Here is a 21,496-nt window from a genome sequence, read left to right as displayed (position 1 = left end):
TGAAACAAGTGAAGCTTCAATCTCTGACAAGAAAGTTTGAGCTAATGTTGATAGAAGAAGATCAAAGAGTCAATGATTACCTCTCAAAGTTGTTTGCAGTGGTGAATCAGATGAAAGCTTGTGGTTATAATTTATATGATAAACAAGTTGTTGACAAGGTAATTGTAACACCCATACTAAACTTTCTAGAACATTTAGACGGGTGATGAACATAAAGTACTAGATACATTAAAATTACAATAGAATTTCTTGCTTGAACAAAATACATAGGCTCAACAGTTTCATACATCCGATAAAGCATTAGCTGATTCGTATAAGGTACCTATTATTGTTTGTAACAACACATACATTACTAACGAGTACATTTGATAAAAAAATATTTGAATACATAATACAAAACATATAGCAATATGCTAATATAAAACTATGCGCGTAATCAGTCAGCCTCTTATGCTTTCCTTCAACGCAGACCATCCTGCTTACGAGCAACCTATATATCTGAAATAAAAATAAAGGGATTGGGGTGAGACAGAATGTCTCAGTGAGTTCCACCTATCCTAGGCTGTAGGCAATCTCAGGGAAACCTATGATCGTCATTCGTTTGTATATAAACATAATCTAGGGTTTACTATTTTGACATGCTTATCGTAGCGATATGGGGAATACTAGGATCGCTGACAGTATACTATCATAAATCTTGTCATAATATATATATATATATATATATATATATATATATATATCATATTTTTATATACGTAATTTATTATGTTAGCATGGAACTAGAGCTGTCAAAACGGGCCGGCCCTAGCGGGCTTCGGGCTTTAGCGGGCCGGGCCAAAAAGCTCGGTTGACAAAATGGGCTTGAAATATACTACCCGAGTCCGGCCCTACACGGTCCGCGGGTTAAACGGGCCGGCCCGTATTTATTTATTTTTTATTTTTTTATTTTAAAAAAGTACTATAAAACACTACTATAATTTTTTTACAAATAATATTTTTAATATGTTTAAATAATGTCTAGCACAAAAATAAATTGTAAACATTTTCGTACAAACGTCGTAAACTAAAACGACGAGGAAAATGATTTTAAATAAATTAGAAATGTTATGGTTATAGATATTTATATATTCGATCTTTAAAACTATAAATAACGAAATGAATAAATATAATTTTAAATATATGAACGAATAATAGGATTAAAGATAGCCAATCAATTGAAGCAGATCCATCCAAAGGGAATAATAGATGCATGCATGCTTGTTAAGAACCATTAAAGATAGCCAATTTATTTCACATTTTTCTTTGTCAAGATTTATTTCACCCTTTAATTGAATTAATTAATTAAATCGCTAAAATCAAAAGATGTGAATATTTGTGGATCGATATTATTCAATTAACTGTCATCAATGGATCTTCATCGCACACTACAAGATCTATTCCATTTCTTATAATAAAAATATAAAAAGCCATGCATTAGATATTCAAACTAAAAAATAAAAAAACTACTCATGTATGATTAATTGATAATAATAGCGTTCGAGGACAAAAATACATCAAAGATAAGTGAATTATTATATCATAACACTCAGATCTAAACCATATATGTGTCTGTGTGTTCAGTAAAAACAGGTGTAACAGCGAAAAGTTTCTTTCTAGCGAGGCATCGAGGGCGGTTAATGGTTGGGTTGAAGCATGGAACAACGTTATCCAAATTCTGTTGTGGTGGAGAAGAGGGAGAAGAAGTTGGTGAGAGTTGAGAGAGATCTAATAAGTTGATTTGATTTTGCAGTTTCCTGCTGGCTTTGATTTTCTTGGAGTCCCTCAGTTTTGCAAGAGCTCCTGGCTTGAGATAACGACGTGGTGATGGAGAAGATGAATTAGGTTTAGGGCTTCCTTTCATTGTCATGGCTGAGAGAGAGAGAGAGATTGTATGAAGAGGTGTGTGAGTGTGAGTGAAAGGGTAGAAAAGTATTTATAAGAGATGGTCGGTAGAGGGAAGCAACGGTTGGTTTCGGCGGAGGCAGATTATTGGATACGTATGGAGCAAATCTAGGGTTAATTCATTTTGTGTTTTTCATTCCACGTGCATATCACGGACTTACCATTCTTGCCTAAATGCATAAAATAATCTTTGTTCTCATCATTCAACAAAATGACAAAGATTTACTTTTTGAAAAAAAATTATTTTCAAAGACATGAAGTATTTTAACCCACTTTCTTAATGATAAGAATAATTGAAAATAATTTTAACGAGAATTCATTGCATGAACATTCCATTATGAAAGACTCGCCGCCATGCTCCAAGCTCTTTACCAACACTATTTGCAATAAGAAGCAAGCAACTAGTTTGATCATAGCAAAGGGGCCACGTAAAGAATAGGAAGATTTTGATGTGTTTAGTTAAGAATGTTCCTCTTTTTCTTGGACTCATAAAAGAAAGAGTTTTGCTTTGATAAAGTATATCATTCTAAAAAACACTTAGTACAATAGGTCACTATCGATGCACATATCATTCTTACGAATCGATCCCCATCAATATGATTGATCGATAATGAACTGTCATGGTGATATGTGTCAAATTACAGTTATTTTTTTATATTACTTATCAACTTGTTTTGCAAGTAATCTAATATAAAAGCTCCCAACTATATATAAATAACGTTTAGATCGCAACTTTGCCGGGAAGTTGTTAGTTATGTATCTGACACTTTTTTTTTTTGTAGATTTTGGATACTACTACATCAATGTGGAAGAAGAACAAAGTGATGCAAGTACACGTGTCGGAAGCCAAGCCATAACATCTGAAAGACATTTGGGACAATCCCAATTCGGTAGGCGAGATGAGTGACGTGAGAGCGTGCCAAAACCGAGAGGCAAAAAACCTGTAGGTCATCTAATTTTTGATCTCGAGATGGAAAGGACCGTAAGAAGAATCACACGCAACATAAATAAGAGGAGAAAACAAGCTCTCCAACAATGAACAACTAAAATGGCAAACAGAAACGAAGCAACACCAACACCATAAATAAACAACAATAGTCCAAGGAAGTTCACTCGATCAGCTAAACTAGAAACAATCAAAAGTCAAATGAAGATCAAGATAGGAGTTATCCAACTTCTGCACTCGAATCCATTCACCGGATTGGATCATAAAGATCGCATGAGTCATATGATCAAATTCTATGAAAATGCTTAAAGTTCAGGAGTGTTCGACAATAAATAAGAAAACATGTATATGAGGTTATTTCCCAACAACAACAACTAGCTAGAGGTTAGTTCAGGAGTGTTCTACTTAAAATTCATCGGACGAGCCAAAGATTGTTACTTAGCTAGATCAACCAACAACAACTCTGACAAAATGGAACACTCTGAAATATAAATTAATCAAAAGATTATTCCCGCATAGTCGTATTCATGATGCTAAGCTAGCAATTCACGTCATTACATAAGGTTCCAATGAAAAACTATGCGAATCATCGACAAATCAATCTCCAAAAATGCCTTGCCATAAATTTTATGATATTACGCAAATCCATATCTTTAGAAATGGTATTTAGCAACAACATAAACTTCTTCTCAGTGCAACAGTAAGAGGAGCACTGATGTTGAAAAGTTCTACTGATGACATCAAGATCATTATTCTATGGTCTTTAACAATCAAAATTCAGAATATAACTGAGTTGGTCATACAAAGAAGGTCGGAATTCTAGAGAACGAAACCAATGATGTTTTACTGGCATAAAACAAGCCTCTAATCAACACTATTGCAGAACTAACAAAACACATTGCAACACACTAGTTGTAGAGCAAACTCACGGATAGCGAAATGACTACATTTAGTGCGAACAACACTAATAATCCTAAGGAGCATTGTAACACACTAGTTGTAGATCAAGATGTAGCATATGATGATACTGAAGTTGAGGAAGAAATGAGTGACCTATACCTGCTAGTTGAATATTTCTTTCGCAAACGAAGAAATGAAATTTCATGTGTGTCGGAGCACTACTAAAAAAACTAAATTTAGTGAGGGAAAACGTAACATCCCTCTCTAATTCCGTCACAAAATTCTGCGACTAAGGAATTTGTGAGGAATTTCATTTTTTCCGTCACTAATTTCCCTCACTAATTTTACTTTTTCTAGTAGTGGAGAACGATCCGCCACAAGATGACAATGTCGAATATCAGGTACATAAGGTATTACCATATCCACAAGTTCCACCTTAAACCAACACTGTGTCAAAAAATGTAGAAGAAGTACAAACAACAAGCTCATCGAAGGAAGCTATCAAAGGACATGTCAAAGAAACTATGGAAACATTGTACACCATAATTCCAGGACATGTAACCTTACCAGTAGACGTAGCTGGTGTCTTGGATCGGGTAATAACTTCATAGCCTTGGAGCATGTCAAAAAATGATGATGCAATTAATCCGACCAACAAGGTACTAGAATTTGCTGATGGAACCTGTCAAAAGTTATGCAGACGACTTGAACATGAAACATAATTGTAGGTGGATTCAAGTCCAAACATTACTTACTTGTAATGGAAAAGATGGATGGTGACAATGTACCGTTTATCTTAGATAGATCCTTCATCCACAAAGCTTGGATGAAAATGGACGTGGACGACAACACCCTCACTATCTAATCAAAACCTAGAGATTTGTTTCAACTTGAAGGACCACAATGTCTGCACAATTCAAAAGGCATCGAGCTAAATGACGTAAAACAAACGCTTATTAGAAGACAACCCAATTTTATTATCACTTAGACTTTTAAATTATGCATTTTTTTAGTTTTTTTTTTTGGTTAACTTTATAATACAGTACAGGTCATTAATCTTTCTTGAAAATTGGAGTGAATACAAGAATCAAGCATTTTATAGAAAAAGGTTTATGTTTGGTCCAACTCGCTAACCACGGTCTTGTTTGACTAGTGAATTTGGAAAAATCTCAAAAGTCTAAATTTTGATAGTTTATTAAACAATTTTGCATGTCAAAAAGCTCAAAAAATAAAATTTACATACAATAATATTTTTTGGGTCTTGTTAACAAGTGCCCTAAGGGCATTGTTAAAGGAACCCACAAAAAGAAATTATGTCTTGAAAATACAAGTCAAACACTTGTTAAAGTCATAACCGCAAAAGTTGTTACTTTTATATGCGCCACATATGTAGAGTTAACCAATCCCACCGCCCACTTGCGGGGGCCCCGTTTAAAGCCAGAGCAAGCTCTATATGAACTTAGCCCATCAAAATTGGCATCAGAGGGAATCGAACCTAAGACCTTAGCAAACTCCATGATCCCAAGTCAACCACTAGACCCCCCAAATGGGTTAATATTTTAATAGATTGAAGGACTATTATATTTACTCGTTTTGTTATATCATATGTTCGGACACTAAAATGCCTATTACCGTGCTTGTTACTCCTAGTATTCTTGTTTCCTTAGGTTTTTTTTTACGGTTGTTATGATTTATTTAGCCAAAAATGGAAAATCTGGGACATGCACGTGAAAATTATATCCTACCTCCCGCCAAAACGAACCGTTGTCTCCCGCTACCGACCATCCTACACAAACTATCTCTTTTAAAAACCCTTCACTCATACTCACACAAACACACCTATTCATTCATCTCTCTCTCTCTCTCTCTCTCTCTCTCTCTCCACCATCATCTCTTTCAGCCATGACAATGAGAAGGAGCCCCAAATTACCAAAATCATCCTCTCCATCCCCACGTCGTTATCTAAAGCCAGGAGCCCTTGCAAAAAAATTGAGGGACTCCAAGAAAATCAAAGCCAACAGGAAGCTGCAAAATCAAATCAACTTATTAGAACTCTCAACAACAACACCAATTTCACCTCCTTCCTTTTCTCCATCACCACAGAATTTGGATAATGTCGTACCTTGCTTCGATCCCACCTTTAACCGCCCTCGCTGCCTTGCTAGGAAGAAACTCTTCGCGGTTACACCCGTTTTTACTGAACACACAGACACTTACCTGTTTTAATTAGATTTACATGTTATAGTATCATAATTCATTTATCTCTTTTGTATTTTTATTATTCAAAGTGATTATCGATTCATCATCTATACATGAGTGTTGTTCTTTATTTTATAATTTTGGGATTTTTTATGCATAATGACGTCTTATTATTGTGTGCACGCAATTATCATTATGAAATGAAATAGATATGGTAGTATGTGTGTGTGATTAAGATATATCCATGGATGATACAATGAAATGAGTAGGGTCACCATATATGGTGAAAATGATGAATAATTCAATACTGATACATGTAAAAATCACATCGTTTGATTTTTAATTTTTAATTATTAATGCAATTAAAGGGTGAAAAAATCAATTGGCTATCTTTAATGGTGCTCAATTAGCATGCATGCATCTTTTATTAATTAATCATAGGACAAGAAATAAATAAAATAAAAATGGGAGTTGAGCTTTTTAAAGGGGAAATAAATGGGAGTTGAGCTTTTTACTGAACTAGGTCGAACCCAATCAAATAAAATCTTAATTCTTTAAATTTTATCATTATATTTAACAACAAAATTTTGAAGAATAATCTAAATAAAGAATTATATAAAATAAAATATTTTCAAAAGACAAAGTTAGAATATTAAATTAGTAAATATGCAAAAATAGATGTTTTTTTTTAATTATATAATATCTATTTATTTATAAAGATATATTTTGCATTGATTGAATAATCATAATCTCAATTGATGACATTGCTTCTTACATATAAAAAATATTTTTTGTGAAAATTTAAAACTAAATTTGAAATGTTCTTACATACAAAACATTAAAAAAGTATAAACAATGAAATGGTCTTACAAAAACGAAAAGCACGTGTTATTAAAAAGAGTTGAGTGAGAAAGAAAAAAATAATATAACATTAATTGCATTTCATAAATTCAAATTAACAAATAAATAAATGTTGAATTACAATATTTTAATTTCCATTTACTTCAACTTCCCTTGACAAAAAAATAATAAAAATCATCCAAAAGTAAATTATAGAAAATGTTGAATATCAATTTCTTACACCACTTAATCAAAATAGAAATAAGTTAGGATACCTTAAATCAACAAATAACTCTAAGATATGTTACTCTCCATAATAATCAATTATAAACAATGAATATCACAAATAAATTAGACAAACATTTGCCGCTGGTTATGGCAAATCTCGATGTTCGCTTATGCATCTGATTTGGTTTGCTTGTTCGTGGGTGTTATGGAAGGAAAGAAATGACACATTTTTTCATAATAAAGTTAATTTTCTGACTCAGATACTGGAGAATGTTAAACTTCTCTCCTTCTGGTGGTTTAAAGCTAAATCTGTAAACTTTTATTATAGTTTTCATGATTGGTGCCAAAACCCATTCTTATGTGCGGGTATTGGCTAGTTATTTTTCTTTTAGCTAAACACTTGTTGTACTTTTCGGTTGTCTTCGATGGTACATCTTGTGCCGTCTAGATAGCCCGTTGTTTCGTGTTAATATATCATTTTGATTTCTTAAAAAAAATATTTTAAAAAAATCACGAAAAACATAATTATCACTTGTATATAAAAAATACCGGACACATATTTGTCGTTGATACATAAAAAATAGGCAAATATTTTTCATTGATAAATATAAAAAAAAATGAAAGAACTATATTTTTCACAAATTCATAAAAATAGGATACGTATATTTATCACTGATAAACATAAAAATATAAGACACGTATTTGTCTTTCTGAGATAGGAAACATGGATAAAATAATTTTATTGATGAATAAAAATATAAAAGATAATGTATTTTTACATATTAAATAGATATGTAAAAATCATATCTATAAACATTCATCGTCTCTTATGTTAAAATATAAATTTCTCTTCTCTGTTATCATGACTGGTTGTTATTAAAAAAAATGATCGTCATTTTATATATCTTGTAAAGGGAAATGATATTTAAACAACAATATCGTTTAACATGTACCAATAAAAGTATTGGTTCAGACCGGACCACAATTTCCATTGGCTAGATTAAAAATTCTATTGGATCTTACTTAAGATAGATTGTTAACACTAAATTATTTCTCCCTTCCTCCTCTTCTCATCTTTGTAGCCCAATTTTTGCTTTCTCTCTCTTATTCTTCTTTCCCGTCTCTGTGTACTCAAGAAGAGTGATGCTCTCAAAATGTCTTACAATAAGTGCAAATAAACTACACCTAGAGTAGTACAAACACCATGATTTTTAATTGCTCTTCCATCTTGTTTTTTTTCCGTTAATTAATACAAGTGGCCTGCATTCATAATTGAATTTTGATTTTCAGAAAATTATAAATATTCACTCTTTTTTGTTGAGAATATATGTGTCCTCTACACAATGCATCTAATTGGAAACTCCTTTCTTCTTAAAATGCAAAATCATAATAGATCTCGTTAATCATTGTTAGTGTATTAAAATCACCAAACAATCTACGAATCATGCATACAGGACACGACATTGACACGAACATGTCAACACCGATTTTTTTTTGTTTGTTTAGAAAATAACATAATTCATTGTAATCGCAAGTATCGGTGTCGTGTCTATGTTGAACAAGACACATGTCGAACATCGGAACACACTTTCAATTGGGTTTCGTCTTTCTCTGGATTTGTGTTTGTGTTGTTGTTGTTTTCATGGTGAGGTGGGTTGGCGGTGTAGTTTCTGTCCCTATCGCTGGTTTGTGGGTATGTGGTTGGTGTTTTAAGTGAGGAGGTGGGTGCTTGTTGGGGTGATTTTCTTTAGAAGCAACCTCTGTTACACGGGTCCATGGTCGTCACTAGCTCTTGTTAGTGCTTTTTGGGTGGTTTAGGTGTTTACGGAGTTTGGACGGTGGTTGTCACATTGTGTTGAGCATTTTCCTTTTGATTTATTTGTTGTTTAAACTTCGTATGCTATGTTTTTCGTCTTACATATTGTGTGCTGGTTTTCGGTGGGCCGGTTCATTTGGCTTCGAGATCGGGAGTCGGGGTCTAGCTGCAATCTTTGTTTGACTTGATTTGGTTTTTCTCTGGTGTACTGGGGGCGAGGGGTGTCTTGCTAATTTGGTACTATAGTCTGGTGGGCCGATCACTTTTGATTCGAGATCGGGAGTCAGTTCTTTGACTCAAGTTGGTTTTTGGGCTTTGTGTTGTGCTCTTTCAGTGGGTCAGAGGTCGCGAGGTTTGTGATAGCTGCATGATCCTTCGGTTAGGTGCTCTTCGAAATATGGCTCAGCTTGGGTGTTGGGGGTCTAGGAGTTTTATTTTGAGGGTGTTCTTTGTGCGTGAGTAGTGACGATGGGCGGTGGTGGATACCGTGTTTACAATGCTTGTTTTTTTGGAGATTGTTTTAGGTGGTGACATGTTTTGGTGGGTTTATCTTCAGGGGTGTTTTTAGGTGGTTATGGTGTACTGTCTATAAGCGGCACCATTTGTATCTTGTTTCGTCCATACCTTGCGTCTTACGGGGATGGCGTTCAATAATATTTGCTGATTAAAAAAAAAGTGCAACGTAGTAAACAATTATACCTACATTTCAAAGAATAGATGGAAAAAATAAATCGTTGCCATGTTACCAATTGTTTGGTAGTGAGATACTCCTCAATGCCTCACATTGAATATCATCAAGCGTTTTTTAGTTCAATTAAGATCCAAATCAGAAAATATTGTGAGCAAGCTAAAACAAAATGTTTGAACCATTTAGAGTCATGTAGTAATTGCGAGGAGCAAGACAGTTGTGGTGGCCGAAGATATCACACTAGGTGAGCGAGAGGAATAAGAAAAAGTGTTAATGGGTTTGATTTGGTGTTGATGGACTATGATAAGATTTGGTGCAATCTTCTAATTTGAGGGTGGAAAAAATGAACTCTGCTCTTTACCCAGATGTTGCTCGCGCCCAGCTGAAATATCAAAAATACCTCGTTAAGTAACGCAAGTGTTAATTTCTGCATTACTTAACTAACGCAACGTGACTTAAGTCACGCAAGTGTCAATTGTTGCATGAGTTAACTCACGTTGGTTTTAAAACCTGCGTGAGTTAACTCACACTAGTTCAATTCTTGAGAGCAGCTATCATGCATGCTATCAGCAGCTACCATTCCTCAGCTAGTTCAATTCTTGATTTCTTCGTCGATCAATTCAACCTCCAAAAATTTAATTCAATTCACCCCTTTCATTTTTCTCTTCTTTCTACACCCCTTTCATTTAATTCAATTAGTTAATTAACTTTGTTAAATTGCAATAAAAAGGGTGATTTTAATCTCCAACGCTGGGTGCTGGAGGTAATTTTTTGTTCTTTTTGGCTTCGACCCTTACCTCTCACGGCTAGCTGCTGTCAAGAATTGAACTAGCGTGAGTTAAGTCATGTCGAAGTAAAATGGTCATTTCAATTGGACGCGAGTGTTTTATGTTGAGTAAAGAGGAGAATTCGGAAAAAATTGGTCAATGTTGGACCAATTTTTCCATGGGCCCAAATTATTCGGAACCTTGACAACTATTTTATATCAATACTTATATTTCTTTGTATATTTTCGTTGTCCTACATTTTGTTCAAAAATATTATTGTTCAAATAACATTTTTCTTTTGTAAAGATTTGATTCATATAATTATTTTTTTTCATTTCATATATATATGAATCATGTTAACTTGCACCTAAGGGCACATGTTAAACAACTCAAAAATAGAACTATTTCCTTAAAAATATTATTGTTCAAATAACATTTTTCTTTTGTAAAGATTTAATTCATATAATTATTTTTTTTCATTTCATATATATAGATATGAATCATGCTAACTCGTACCTAAGGGCACATGTTAAACAACTCAAAAATAGAATTATTTCCTTAAAATTTATGCTTTCAATTAATTAAAAGTTAAAAAAATTAAATTTAATGCACAAATTCCAATAAAAAGTTTCTACATTTGACTCATTAACTTTAGTAATGTCGAGATGTAATATTTTATACTTGTCAATATAATTAGAAAGAGTTTTTCTATCATGTGCAAATTTACACATGTTTTTTTTTGTTGAACAAACGCAAATTTGCACATGTTAAGAAATTTAAAATAAAAATTTTGTATTAGAATTTGTACATTGAATATTAAATATAAATTTTTTGAATAAATAATTATAGTTTCTCAAAAAAAATTATTATTATTCGTTGTTTTAACATGTGCAATGTTCAAACTCAATTAAAATATGAGAGAGTAAATATTTTCTATACCCAAATTCACCTTATTGATTATACTTTTTTAGACCATGTACTTTATTCCATATTCCATTCCATAGGAATTATATAAAGCTCAGCATAGTGATTAAACTCTGTTTTCTGGCATATACAAGTTGGTTGGCACAAATTGGATATTTTGCAACATCTCTTTATGGACGATATATACAAGGCATTTACTTTAACAAAATTCGTTATTGACACATTATGTTTTACACTTATATCGCAGACGCCAGAATAGCTTGTATGTGGTATCCTCAAAGACAAAGAATTATAAATGATTATTTTGGATTCATTCTTCATAACTTGACAACCTCTTTTGTCTCATTTTCTTAATGTTAAATCCATCCTTCTATTACTTCCAAATGAGTTTTCAATATTGCCAACTTCATTGATAGAGAAGCCGAATCACTTCCCATTTTGTTGATTCCTTATTAAGGGCAAATGGTAAACAAATTATAAATCGTCTATTTACTTAAATCATAATTAAGAAAATTGATATTACCTCCGTCCCTAATTATAAGGTTATTTTGAAAAAATAACGGGAATTAAGATAGTGGATATTTGTATTAAATATGTTTGTAATTACTATTGTTTTTACAATTTTATCCTTTAAGAAAGAGGGTTGGCTTATGTTTTCAATATTCTATTTATTGCTGATTGAAGAAAAAAATGTATAATAAATAGGAGCATGAATGTAAAAAAATAATTAATGTAGTTGGAAATAGAAAAGGGGTCTTATAAAAACGGACAAAAAAAATTCTCAAAAGGGTCTTATAATTGGGACGAGGTAGTAATAAATGAGAGGTGTTATTTTGACACACTGTATAAAATGCATTGACCAAGTATGTTTTTCATCCAAGATATGAAAAAATAATGCTAAGAAAACCCGACCTATATGTTTTTTTTTTTTTATCAAATAATCTAGTGGCTAGAAATTCATCTTAAGTTGAATAAGTGAAGTGTCTGAGTTCGAACCTCAACCCCTGTATATACTGTATATTGTCTCTCTCAACTAAGTTAAATTCACGAAAAGTGCCCGACCCATATGTTTATATGTGTCCGATGTATGTTGAAATTTCTCAAAAGAATATTTCCATTTTAAATTTATTAATAATTGATATTATTTCACAAGTTTACATTTTAAGATGAAGAAATAGTTGAGTCAAAAAAAAGATGAAGAAATAGTTTATATTTCCACTTTAGCATTGATAGAGAAACATGTAAGTGTCCGTCATGTTTCCGTCATTAAGCTAAAATTGGTAAAGAGAATTAATAGTATTTAATTTTTTATGCCGAATATTTCTCATTAACCATTTAGGGGTTTCTTAAAATTTTTTTTTTTTTTTTTAACCATTTAGGGGTTACATGGCAAAATACTCATAGTCATGGTTTAACTTCAAGGGTAGTGTTAAATTATGCCCTTAGGGCACATGTTAAACATTAAATTCTTGCCATTAATAGTAAGTATTAATTGAAAAAAATTAATATTAAATTTTTTGAACAATAAATTAACGCAGTTTCCGAGACATAATTTCTATTAGTAGAATCTTTTAATATGTGCCATAAAGGCACAAATTAACATTTCCTTAACTTTAATAATTCTATATAACGCATATGGAAGTGACCAAATTCAGTAAACTTTTGTAGACTTTGATTATACCAAAGCAAAGTTCTGGATAGTTCTGAAGCAAACATTGTCTTACATTAAAATGGATAAGTTAATTATGTTTTATAGCTCAAATAATAATAAGCTCTTTGCTGCAGATTCTTGGGTTTTTGTGATGTTGGCAAAATTACATTTGTTTTAAGGTATAGTTATTATCGACAATTCTGTCTTTTTTCCCAAAACAAGTTAAAACAGCAAAAAGACAACATAAGCATGTAACAAACTTCTTGTAGCTTATAAAAGTGAAGTCACAGCTTGAACCATTTACATATATTGTTTTCAGTAAGTTGAAGTATTTGTCTATTAACTTGACTGCGAAGAAAGTGAAGAGTATTGATCAATGGAGGAGGTTTCCAATGTGAAATCTGAACTAAGTCCAAGAAGTCATAGATTGCTCATGCTGGATACTGATTCTGTTGTAACTACTAAATCTGTTAAAAGGCGGCGAAGAGAATCATCGGTATTAGGTGGCAATGAACAACAAGGCGATGTATCAGAAATACAGCAGCCAGTGAGTGGTCAATCCACTGCAACCACTGTGAAGAGAAGTTCAAGGTTTAGGGGTGTTAGCAGGTATGTGATACTGATGATGTTCATAAACATTTTGTTTTGTTTTTTTTCTTTTCTTTTATTGTTAGCTCTGTAACACCGACACTTGTGATAGAAGGTTTGTTGTTCGTTGTCTGACACCGACACTTATTATGATTACAATTAATTATATTTTTCAAATCATTATCAATGCCGACATACCAATGTTAGTATCAATGCCATATCCGGTAGTGTCTGTGTCTGTGTTTGTGCTTCATAAGTTGTTAGTGATTGTTTTCTGATTTGAAGGTTATTATGGATATTCATGTGATGCAGGCATAGGTGGACTGGAAGGTATGAAGCTCATTTATGGGATAAAGGGACATGGAATCCTACTCAAAAGAAAAAGGGAAAGCAAGGTAGATTTTTAATGCATTGTTTACTTCACGTTCATCGGCTAGAAATGATTTTTAAAAAGATTTTAATTATCGTAAAATTGTCATCGAACGTGAGACTCTTAACATTTCCTGTCATTTAATGCTCTTGCATGTGATCTTTTCTACTAGTTTATTAATATTTTCCATTTATTTTGAGTTGTATTTATTTTCTAATACCTTGTTCATTCCATTGCGGTTCTGTTTATGAATGTGGATTTGCTGCTTTGCTGATATGGAGCAGTATATTTGGGTAAGTACTTCGACTATTTGATTCCAACAATAGTTTCTCTTAATTTAACTGAGCAGAAGAAATTGACCTTTTGTTTCACTATTGGTTTTTATCAGGTGCTTATAACGATGAAGAAGCTGCCGCTAGAGCTTATGATTTGGCTGCACTCAAATACTGGGGAACATCGACGTTTACAAATTTCCCTGTATGTTAATATATTAGTTGTTTTGTTAGTATTTTCTTTCACTGGTGTTTTTATTTTGAAATTGTTGTCCATACCTCAAACTGTCATGTTTTTGCAGGTACCTGACTACGAGAAAGAAATTGAGATTATGATAAATATGACTAAAGAAGAGTATCTTGCTTCATTGAGAAGGTAAATCAATTTTCTTCAAGAAAAAAGTCAATAAATTTTTTAATATTTTTCAGGTTATATATTCTTTTCCTTTTTTTATTATAGGAGGAGTAGTGGATTTTCTAGAGGTGTATCAAAATATAGAGGAGTAGCAAGGTAAAATATTTTCTATCTCATGCAATCGAACTCTGCCTGTTGTCCTAACAAAAAAAATTGTACGATGCTAAGATTGTAAATATGATAACTTACTGCAGGCACCATCACAATGGAAGATGGGAAGCAAGGATTGGAAGAGTGTTCGGCAACAAGTACCTCTACCTCGGGACTTATGGTGAGTTTTCCGCGCCGTTAACTTAATCTCATGGTCTCTTTTGAAGTATATCTAGACATAGGATTTTGATTTGATGCGCTCAAAACACCATGAAGTCACTATAGTCAACATATATCGACCGTTGATGAAGATCAGATAATTTCTATTCTAAGTTTGTATTTTAAACCACATTTGGTAAAATCGGAAAATGAGTTGTTTGATCTTAATCCAACACTTGAAATGTGATTTATTTTTTTCACTGCAGTAAATTAAGGTTCTCAGATAACTGATGTGATCAATGACTATATCTATAAAGGTACACAAGAAGAGGCGGCTCGTGCATACGATATCGCAGCAATTGAATACCGAGGCATAAACGCAGTTACAAACTTTGACTTGAGCACCTACATAAGATGGTTAAGGCCAGGACCTAATCCTACAACTTCTCAAGAACAAAAATCAAACACCGAACCTCAACCCTTCGCCGCCACTAATTTTATTCAAACAAGAGGAAACATGGATGCATCAAACTCCACAATCAATCCAAAAAAGCTCTTGCAAGTTGAAAATACAAAGCAGAAAGAGTCTTTCAACTCTTTGATGACCCCTTTAAGTCCTTGCAGCAAACCAGATTCACCAACAGCATTAGGACTTCTACTAAAATCCTCGATGTTTAGAGAACTAATGCAGAGAAATCTAAATTCATCTAATGAAGACGAAGAAATTGAATTGAAATACCCTCAAGAAGGGATTGCAGGGGTTTTTGACATTGACAACAACAGTAACACTTACTTGTGCTCTTCTAATATAAGCAGATTACCTAACTTGGTATCATCGGAAGAGAGGCCGTTGCCTATGTATCATGGAACTATGCAATCCCTATGGAATGGCCCTTCCAACATTTCTAACTGATTACTTTTGTTACCTTTTTTTTTCTGTTGAAAAACATAGTTGAGAACTTTGATAGAAAATCGCTACATTCAAATAAGTGTGATGTGCATCCTTCCTTGCACTGTGACCTTCTCTGCTCATAAATAAGAAAAAAAATTCCACGTATGCAAATTTTCTGTATATAGTCTTTAATATTACTGCATGTACAACATAGTAGTGCGTAATTTTTTTTATTTAAACTGGGTATCCTCAATGCGCAATTGCGGAGACTAATCCCTCGAGTATTGTGGGACTCAAATGAGCGGCAAGCTATCCCCTCCCCAAGAGTTTTAGCACTGCTGCATGCCCAAGGCTGGATTCAAACCTAGAACCTAGTGGTGCGTACTCTTTTGTTAACTATATCTAATATTGGTATTAGAAAATGGTAAAATCTTGTGTCATAAAAAAGATAAAATAAAATAAACTCTGAATTAATAGTTCCATGGGGAAAGATTATAGCAAATTATTATTCATGTAACCAGTTAGAATTTCAATGATTCTAAGTAAGTGGAAACGTGATAAATAATCATTGGAAGTGAAATCCACCTTGTTTGGTATGATATTGTAGTTTCTAATACTTTCAAATCCCCTCTATTTCCCTGTTAGTAACACAGATAGTATTCCTAAATTGTCATATAAAAGAGTCACCTAAGCCTATGAAACTTATGTTCACCACCTACCCTTACTTGTACTTACTTGTCCTTAGTAGATTAAATGGATAGGCTTAACCCTATCTTACTATGGGGAAAGAATCAAATTTATATACCACGTTTGGAAAAGTCGACCAAAAATATCTGCTGCAGTTGCCTATTTCTATAATTAGTCAGAGACTCTACATATGTTACATTCACTAGAATTCGTAAAAACATTAAGGCCTTTGCATATAAAAATTAAATAGATCTCAAAACATAATTAAATAAAAACTTGAATTTATTTGATCCAATAAACAAATAGAGGTTCATCTTAGAACTCTGACCGATTAGGGTTTAGTTACTCATGCTAACTAAAACCAAATTAAAAAAATAAATGAAACATACTCTAACAACAAATGTTGAGGACAAAATCCTCCTTTGATACTCCTAGAGTTTGCTTTCCTCTTGAACCGCCAAGTGTTTTGCGCTATTAGATTTGACAGAGTAATGACACGGTAAAATAGCAGAGTCTTGTTGCTTCTTCTTCAGGTCTTCAGCCCCTTTTATAGGCAGTGATTTGAAAGACGTTGGAGAAGAGTGTCAACGCTAATAGAGTCGTTGAGAAGCTTTGGTCAAGAACGTTGGCCCTTTGCCTGATATGGATAATTCCGTTGGAAAGTCCTTTGAATTTCATTGGAAGAAAGAATAATTATCTGTTGTTTTCTTTGTTCTTGATGTCCTTTTGCCGTAAAAGTTCTGTTTTTTGTGGCGCGGATGGTGAGGCTGGGTTATGCTGTTAATGCGGTTCGGCTGGTAGTTATGACAGTGAGAGTTTGGCAGCCTAGTATATAGTAGCTTCATTATTTGTTTTAAGTCACAGGGTTGTTTTGTTTTTGTTGTGGTGACTGTTCTTGGGTTGGCCGAGAGGCTCTGGGTGTGTGTTGGGATTTCAGGTTTACGGTTTACCGGTGCCTTTTGTATTTATTTTCAGTTGCAACCGCGAGTTTTTGTGCACCTTGCATATACTCGACGAGAATAATTTTTGCTGATTCTAAAAGAAAAAAAAAGAGGGACAAGAATAGATGAAACATAAAATGAAGCAAAAAACTGAATCATTCATATAAAATCTGCGTATAACTTTTGACATTTTATGATATCAACTCAGGTAAAATGGTAAACAAGCAATTAACTATCATGCTAAATTTTCAATTTCACTAACAACAATAAAGAAAATAGATATTGACAAATAACTTCATGACAATCCTTCAGGCTCCATTAAACATTTCAGTGTACTTGGAAGAGATCATCATTTAAGTTGAAACTCTGTAACTAAAGAGTTTTGTCGTCCGCTTAATGATATCAACTCTGGCACGTGGAGAATTTTGAAGCAGGAACTTTACCATTCTTGTTACTCTCTCATAGCATACCATTGTACCTGAACTGAATTGCACTTTCAATGACTTCAATTTAACAAAGCTTGGAGGTTGAATTGCAACTGAACCAGTCATTTTGAGAGCCTGCATAATAAGAGTGAACAGAGTGAATAGGATACATTCTAATGAATATTCTGAAACCAAAGATTGTTTACTGGGAAAGTTTTGGCATAAGGATGGATTCTTCTCATAAGCAACATGAAAAATAACTTACCAATAGTATCAGATCAAGGGCATCGGAAGAGAGTTTCATTATCTTAACATTAGCAAGCAATTGTAACCAACTAATCATGACACGGCCTTCATACGGTTTATAATAATAAGTGATGTAATCAATATATACTTCTTCTAGAAAAGGTAGATTGCTTGCAGAGGGTGCTTCGAAACTAGGAGGACCATTGATAGTGAGAGAAGTAAGTTTTGGAGTAGAAAACACAACTTTGTAATTGCGGTCTTCTTTAACATACAGGTTGTTACTACCAATAGTCAAACTAGAAACTTCAGAATTGGATATGCAGAGGGCTTGTGCATCATCTTGTAAATGACAACTTATAATGACCAAAGTATTCAACATTTTACATTTTGAAAAGGGCTCAGCACAGCCATTGTCACTCGTAGTGAAAGTGAAATCCAGAAGATGCAAGATTTTCAATGACGGCAAATTCAAAGATTTTGGAAACATTGTTCCATTAGAGTCATATCGTTGCCAAAAGCCGAGCTTAAGAAATGTCAAAGATTGACAAGAAAAAATGTAGGGGGATAACTCAAGATCCCTTAGGTACTTTACTTCAGCATTGACCGTGAGTTGCTGCACATTATGAGACACCGCATATTTCATGACCTCCAGGAGAGTAGTTTTAGGGGGATTAACGTGACCTACATGCTCAAAATGTACGCTATGAAGTGGAATAGAGGTGTCACGACAAGACAGAATCTGGGACACAAATTTGCAGAAGGTAGGACTTTTGTCTGGGTAGGAGTGAAGAAACTTGAGATTAGTGCGATTTTTCCAAAGGTCCTTCCATCGTTTAGACAAGACGCATGTCTGAACAGATTGTTTAGTGTTCATAAATTCAATTATATGCAAAAGCAGATGGTCAGGCAGGTCACTGAGTTTGTTTGTGTCATTTGTGTCATCGTCGTTTATATGCATTTCACTTTTCTTTTGTCTCTCCATCTTCGATACACCTTTGTTTTCTTTATCTTCAGTTGAACTTGACTGACCTAACAATGTTACACAAATACTTCTTAAAATCAGTGCTTACTAAACCCAAACACTTTAATGACAAATACAGCACTCATGGGAGCACACAGGGGCGCCAACCGCAAGTTTTGCAGATATGGTTTATCCAACCCATCTATCATCCAAAACCACATGTACAACAGAAACTATACATTCTGCATTGTTCTCGTAATTAAACAACAAAACATATCAAGCATGCAATGAATAATAAAGATATAAGATATTTCCTAACCCATCCTATCTTCAAACATTGACAAAATTCCAGAGACGATTCGAGGTATTAACCATTATTTTATTTTTATCTTGGTAGACCTGATCGGGAGATCCTACATATGCAAAGTGGGCTATGGCTTGAAAAATTAGCTACTTGTCTATCTAATAAAATGTTGTTACTGCTAAACCTAAATACAATCATAGCAAATGAATCAAGATGTAACAACATCAAAAAAGATAACAAATTTTACGAAATGAAGCAACAATTAGCCACCAAATAAAAAAACTTATATTAAAAACAAAAGAAATAAATCTCAGGAAAATAGACATGCCTGATGACAAATTTCAGCCGAGAAAAGGAGAAACAGCACCAAAATGGATGACTATATCTCGTATGTATTTGACGTTTAGGTTTATGCTTTCTGGAAAACGAAATACGATTGCTTTTGGCTTGTATGGGAGGAATTGACGTTTAGGTTTTTATTTTTAGGTGACGTTTTAGGTTGTATGTTTCTATTTTTTTTAAGGAGGTTGTATTTGCTTTTTTATTTTTTTGTTTGTAAAGTAGTCTGCCACCTACAGCTCACACGTTTAAAATGTCGAGAAATTTGGTGTCTAAGATTTGAACTCCAGCACCTACATATACTGCGCAATATCCCTAACAAGCCGACTCATGATTTTTTAGAGGTAAACCTTTTTTGGTTGTTTAAGGTTAGAGAAGCCAGCTAAGTCTTCTGTGTTAGTCATTAAACTCCAAAACATGCATATAAAATATTTCATCAAAAATATTTCATCAAAGTTACGCAACGGAATAAATAACATCAACAAAATCGTATCAATATCTCAACTAGGGGTGGCAAAAAAATCCATGTCCGTGGATATAATCCGTCATAGGCACGGGGCGGGTAGCTAAATGGGTACCCACAAGTATAATAAGCGGGTATTTAACTACCCGTTATTTTATGGATCCGGACATGAATTTGATGATACTTGTGCCCGTGGGTATCCATACCCGTTAATAAATTAAAAAAATGACTAAATTATCCACACACACATATATATATATATGGTGTCTCAAAAAAACCTTAGTTTACTCATGTGTACCGTGCTCTTCTCTGTTCTTTCTCTCAAAATTTTCTCTTCCTCTCCTCTTTTTATGTAGCCAGGTTTTCTCCTCCTCCTCCTTCTCCTTCTCCTGCTTCTACTTCTTGTGCTCTTCTATGTTCTTTGTCTCAAAGATTCTTTCAAAATTTTCTCTTCCTCTCCTCTTCTTGTGCAGCCAGGTTTTCTCCTCCTCCTCCCCCTCCTCCTCCTCAGCATGATTACTTGTTTATGATTTTAGATTTTAGGAATTTCTAATTAATTCAAAAATTCATGGGTACCCGCAAATATCCATGGATTAACCGTATAGAGATACCCGAGTGGATACGGGGATGGCACGAGTACCATATTTGTCCAATTTAGGATGGGGACGGATATCATACTACCCGTACCCATGAATACCCATTTAAATCCCTAATTTCAATAGCATAATTCAAATTTCAGATACGACAAAATAAAATAATTGTAAATATTTTCAAATTATTTGCATGTTATCAAATAGTAGCAATGCCAAACCTTTAATGGCCACTACTTTCATTGATCTAAACATCCCTTAAATAGTAGCAATGTCAAACCTTTAATGGCCAATGACCTAATTTTGGCTTATGTTTGAAGCTTTTCGTACAAGCTTTTGGCTTATGTTAAAAGGCCTTCCCACATGCTTAGAATGAAGGAGTTTAATGTTAAAGTCTAGACTTATAATTAAGCAGATAATATATAAAAACTAGTGTATTTATCCGGCGTTGTCCGGGTTAGACATATTTAAGAAGATAAAAAAAAATTATATGTATGATATCCATAAATAAAATTTATAATGGATTGGAATAGGATGAATATCTTAATAAATACACACAAATATAATAAAATACATCATATTATAAATACTCGTAAATTTATAGATGCAAATACAGATAAAATTAATTGAATTTAGTAAAAATATTAACACATATATAATAAAATTAACTTTAAAGAATTTGTGTTCTTTCTGTTGAGATATTTCTGTTACATAAAATATCAGGAATTCAATGAAAAAGTTAAAATATTTAATAGATAAAATCAAAAGTTTGTTGAGATATTTATGCCAAATCAAATGTTGGTTTTAAAAAATAGAAAAATAATAAAAATATTGCGAATATACGTGGAAGT

At 33.3% G+C, this 21,496-nt stretch overlaps 2 protein-coding genes across 2 annotated transcripts; one reads left to right on the top strand and one right to left on the bottom strand.

The window, feature by feature from the left end:
• Nucleotides 1-13,279: 13,279 nt before the first annotated feature.
• Nucleotides 13,280-15,710, top strand: LOC25502781 (AP2-like ethylene-responsive transcription factor At1g16060). The gene is made up of 8 exons (XM_024772577.2): nucleotides 13,280-13,512; nucleotides 13,804-13,886; nucleotides 14,146-14,154; nucleotides 14,250-14,338; nucleotides 14,436-14,509; nucleotides 14,594-14,644; nucleotides 14,743-14,819; nucleotides 15,115-15,710. Exons 1-8 carry the CDS (start codon nucleotides 13,280-13,282, stop codon nucleotides 15,708-15,710), a joined length of 1,212 nt encoding a protein of 403 aa, XP_024628345.1.
• A 1,612-nt stretch (nucleotides 15,711-17,322) lies between these two features.
• Nucleotides 17,323-18,970, bottom strand: LOC25502780 (F-box/FBD/LRR-repeat protein At1g16930). The gene is made up of 3 exons (XM_024773000.1): nucleotides 18,008-18,970; nucleotides 17,796-17,877; nucleotides 17,323-17,411 (listed from the first exon to the last, which is right to left on the bottom strand). The coding sequence occupies exons 1-3, from the start codon at nucleotides 18,968-18,970 to the stop codon at nucleotides 17,323-17,325; spliced, it is 1,134 nt and encodes a 377-aa protein (XP_024628768.1).
• Between the last annotated feature and the right edge of the window lie 2,526 nt (nucleotides 18,971-21,496).

This window comes from Medicago truncatula, chromosome 8 (assembly GCF_003473485.1).
Source record: "Medicago truncatula cultivar Jemalong A17 chromosome 8, MtrunA17r5.0-ANR, whole genome shotgun sequence".
In the NCBI taxonomy this organism is placed as follows: domain Eukaryota; kingdom Viridiplantae; phylum Streptophyta; class Magnoliopsida; order Fabales; family Fabaceae; genus Medicago; species Medicago truncatula.
This window is presented reverse-complemented; position numbering and strand designations above follow the sequence as displayed.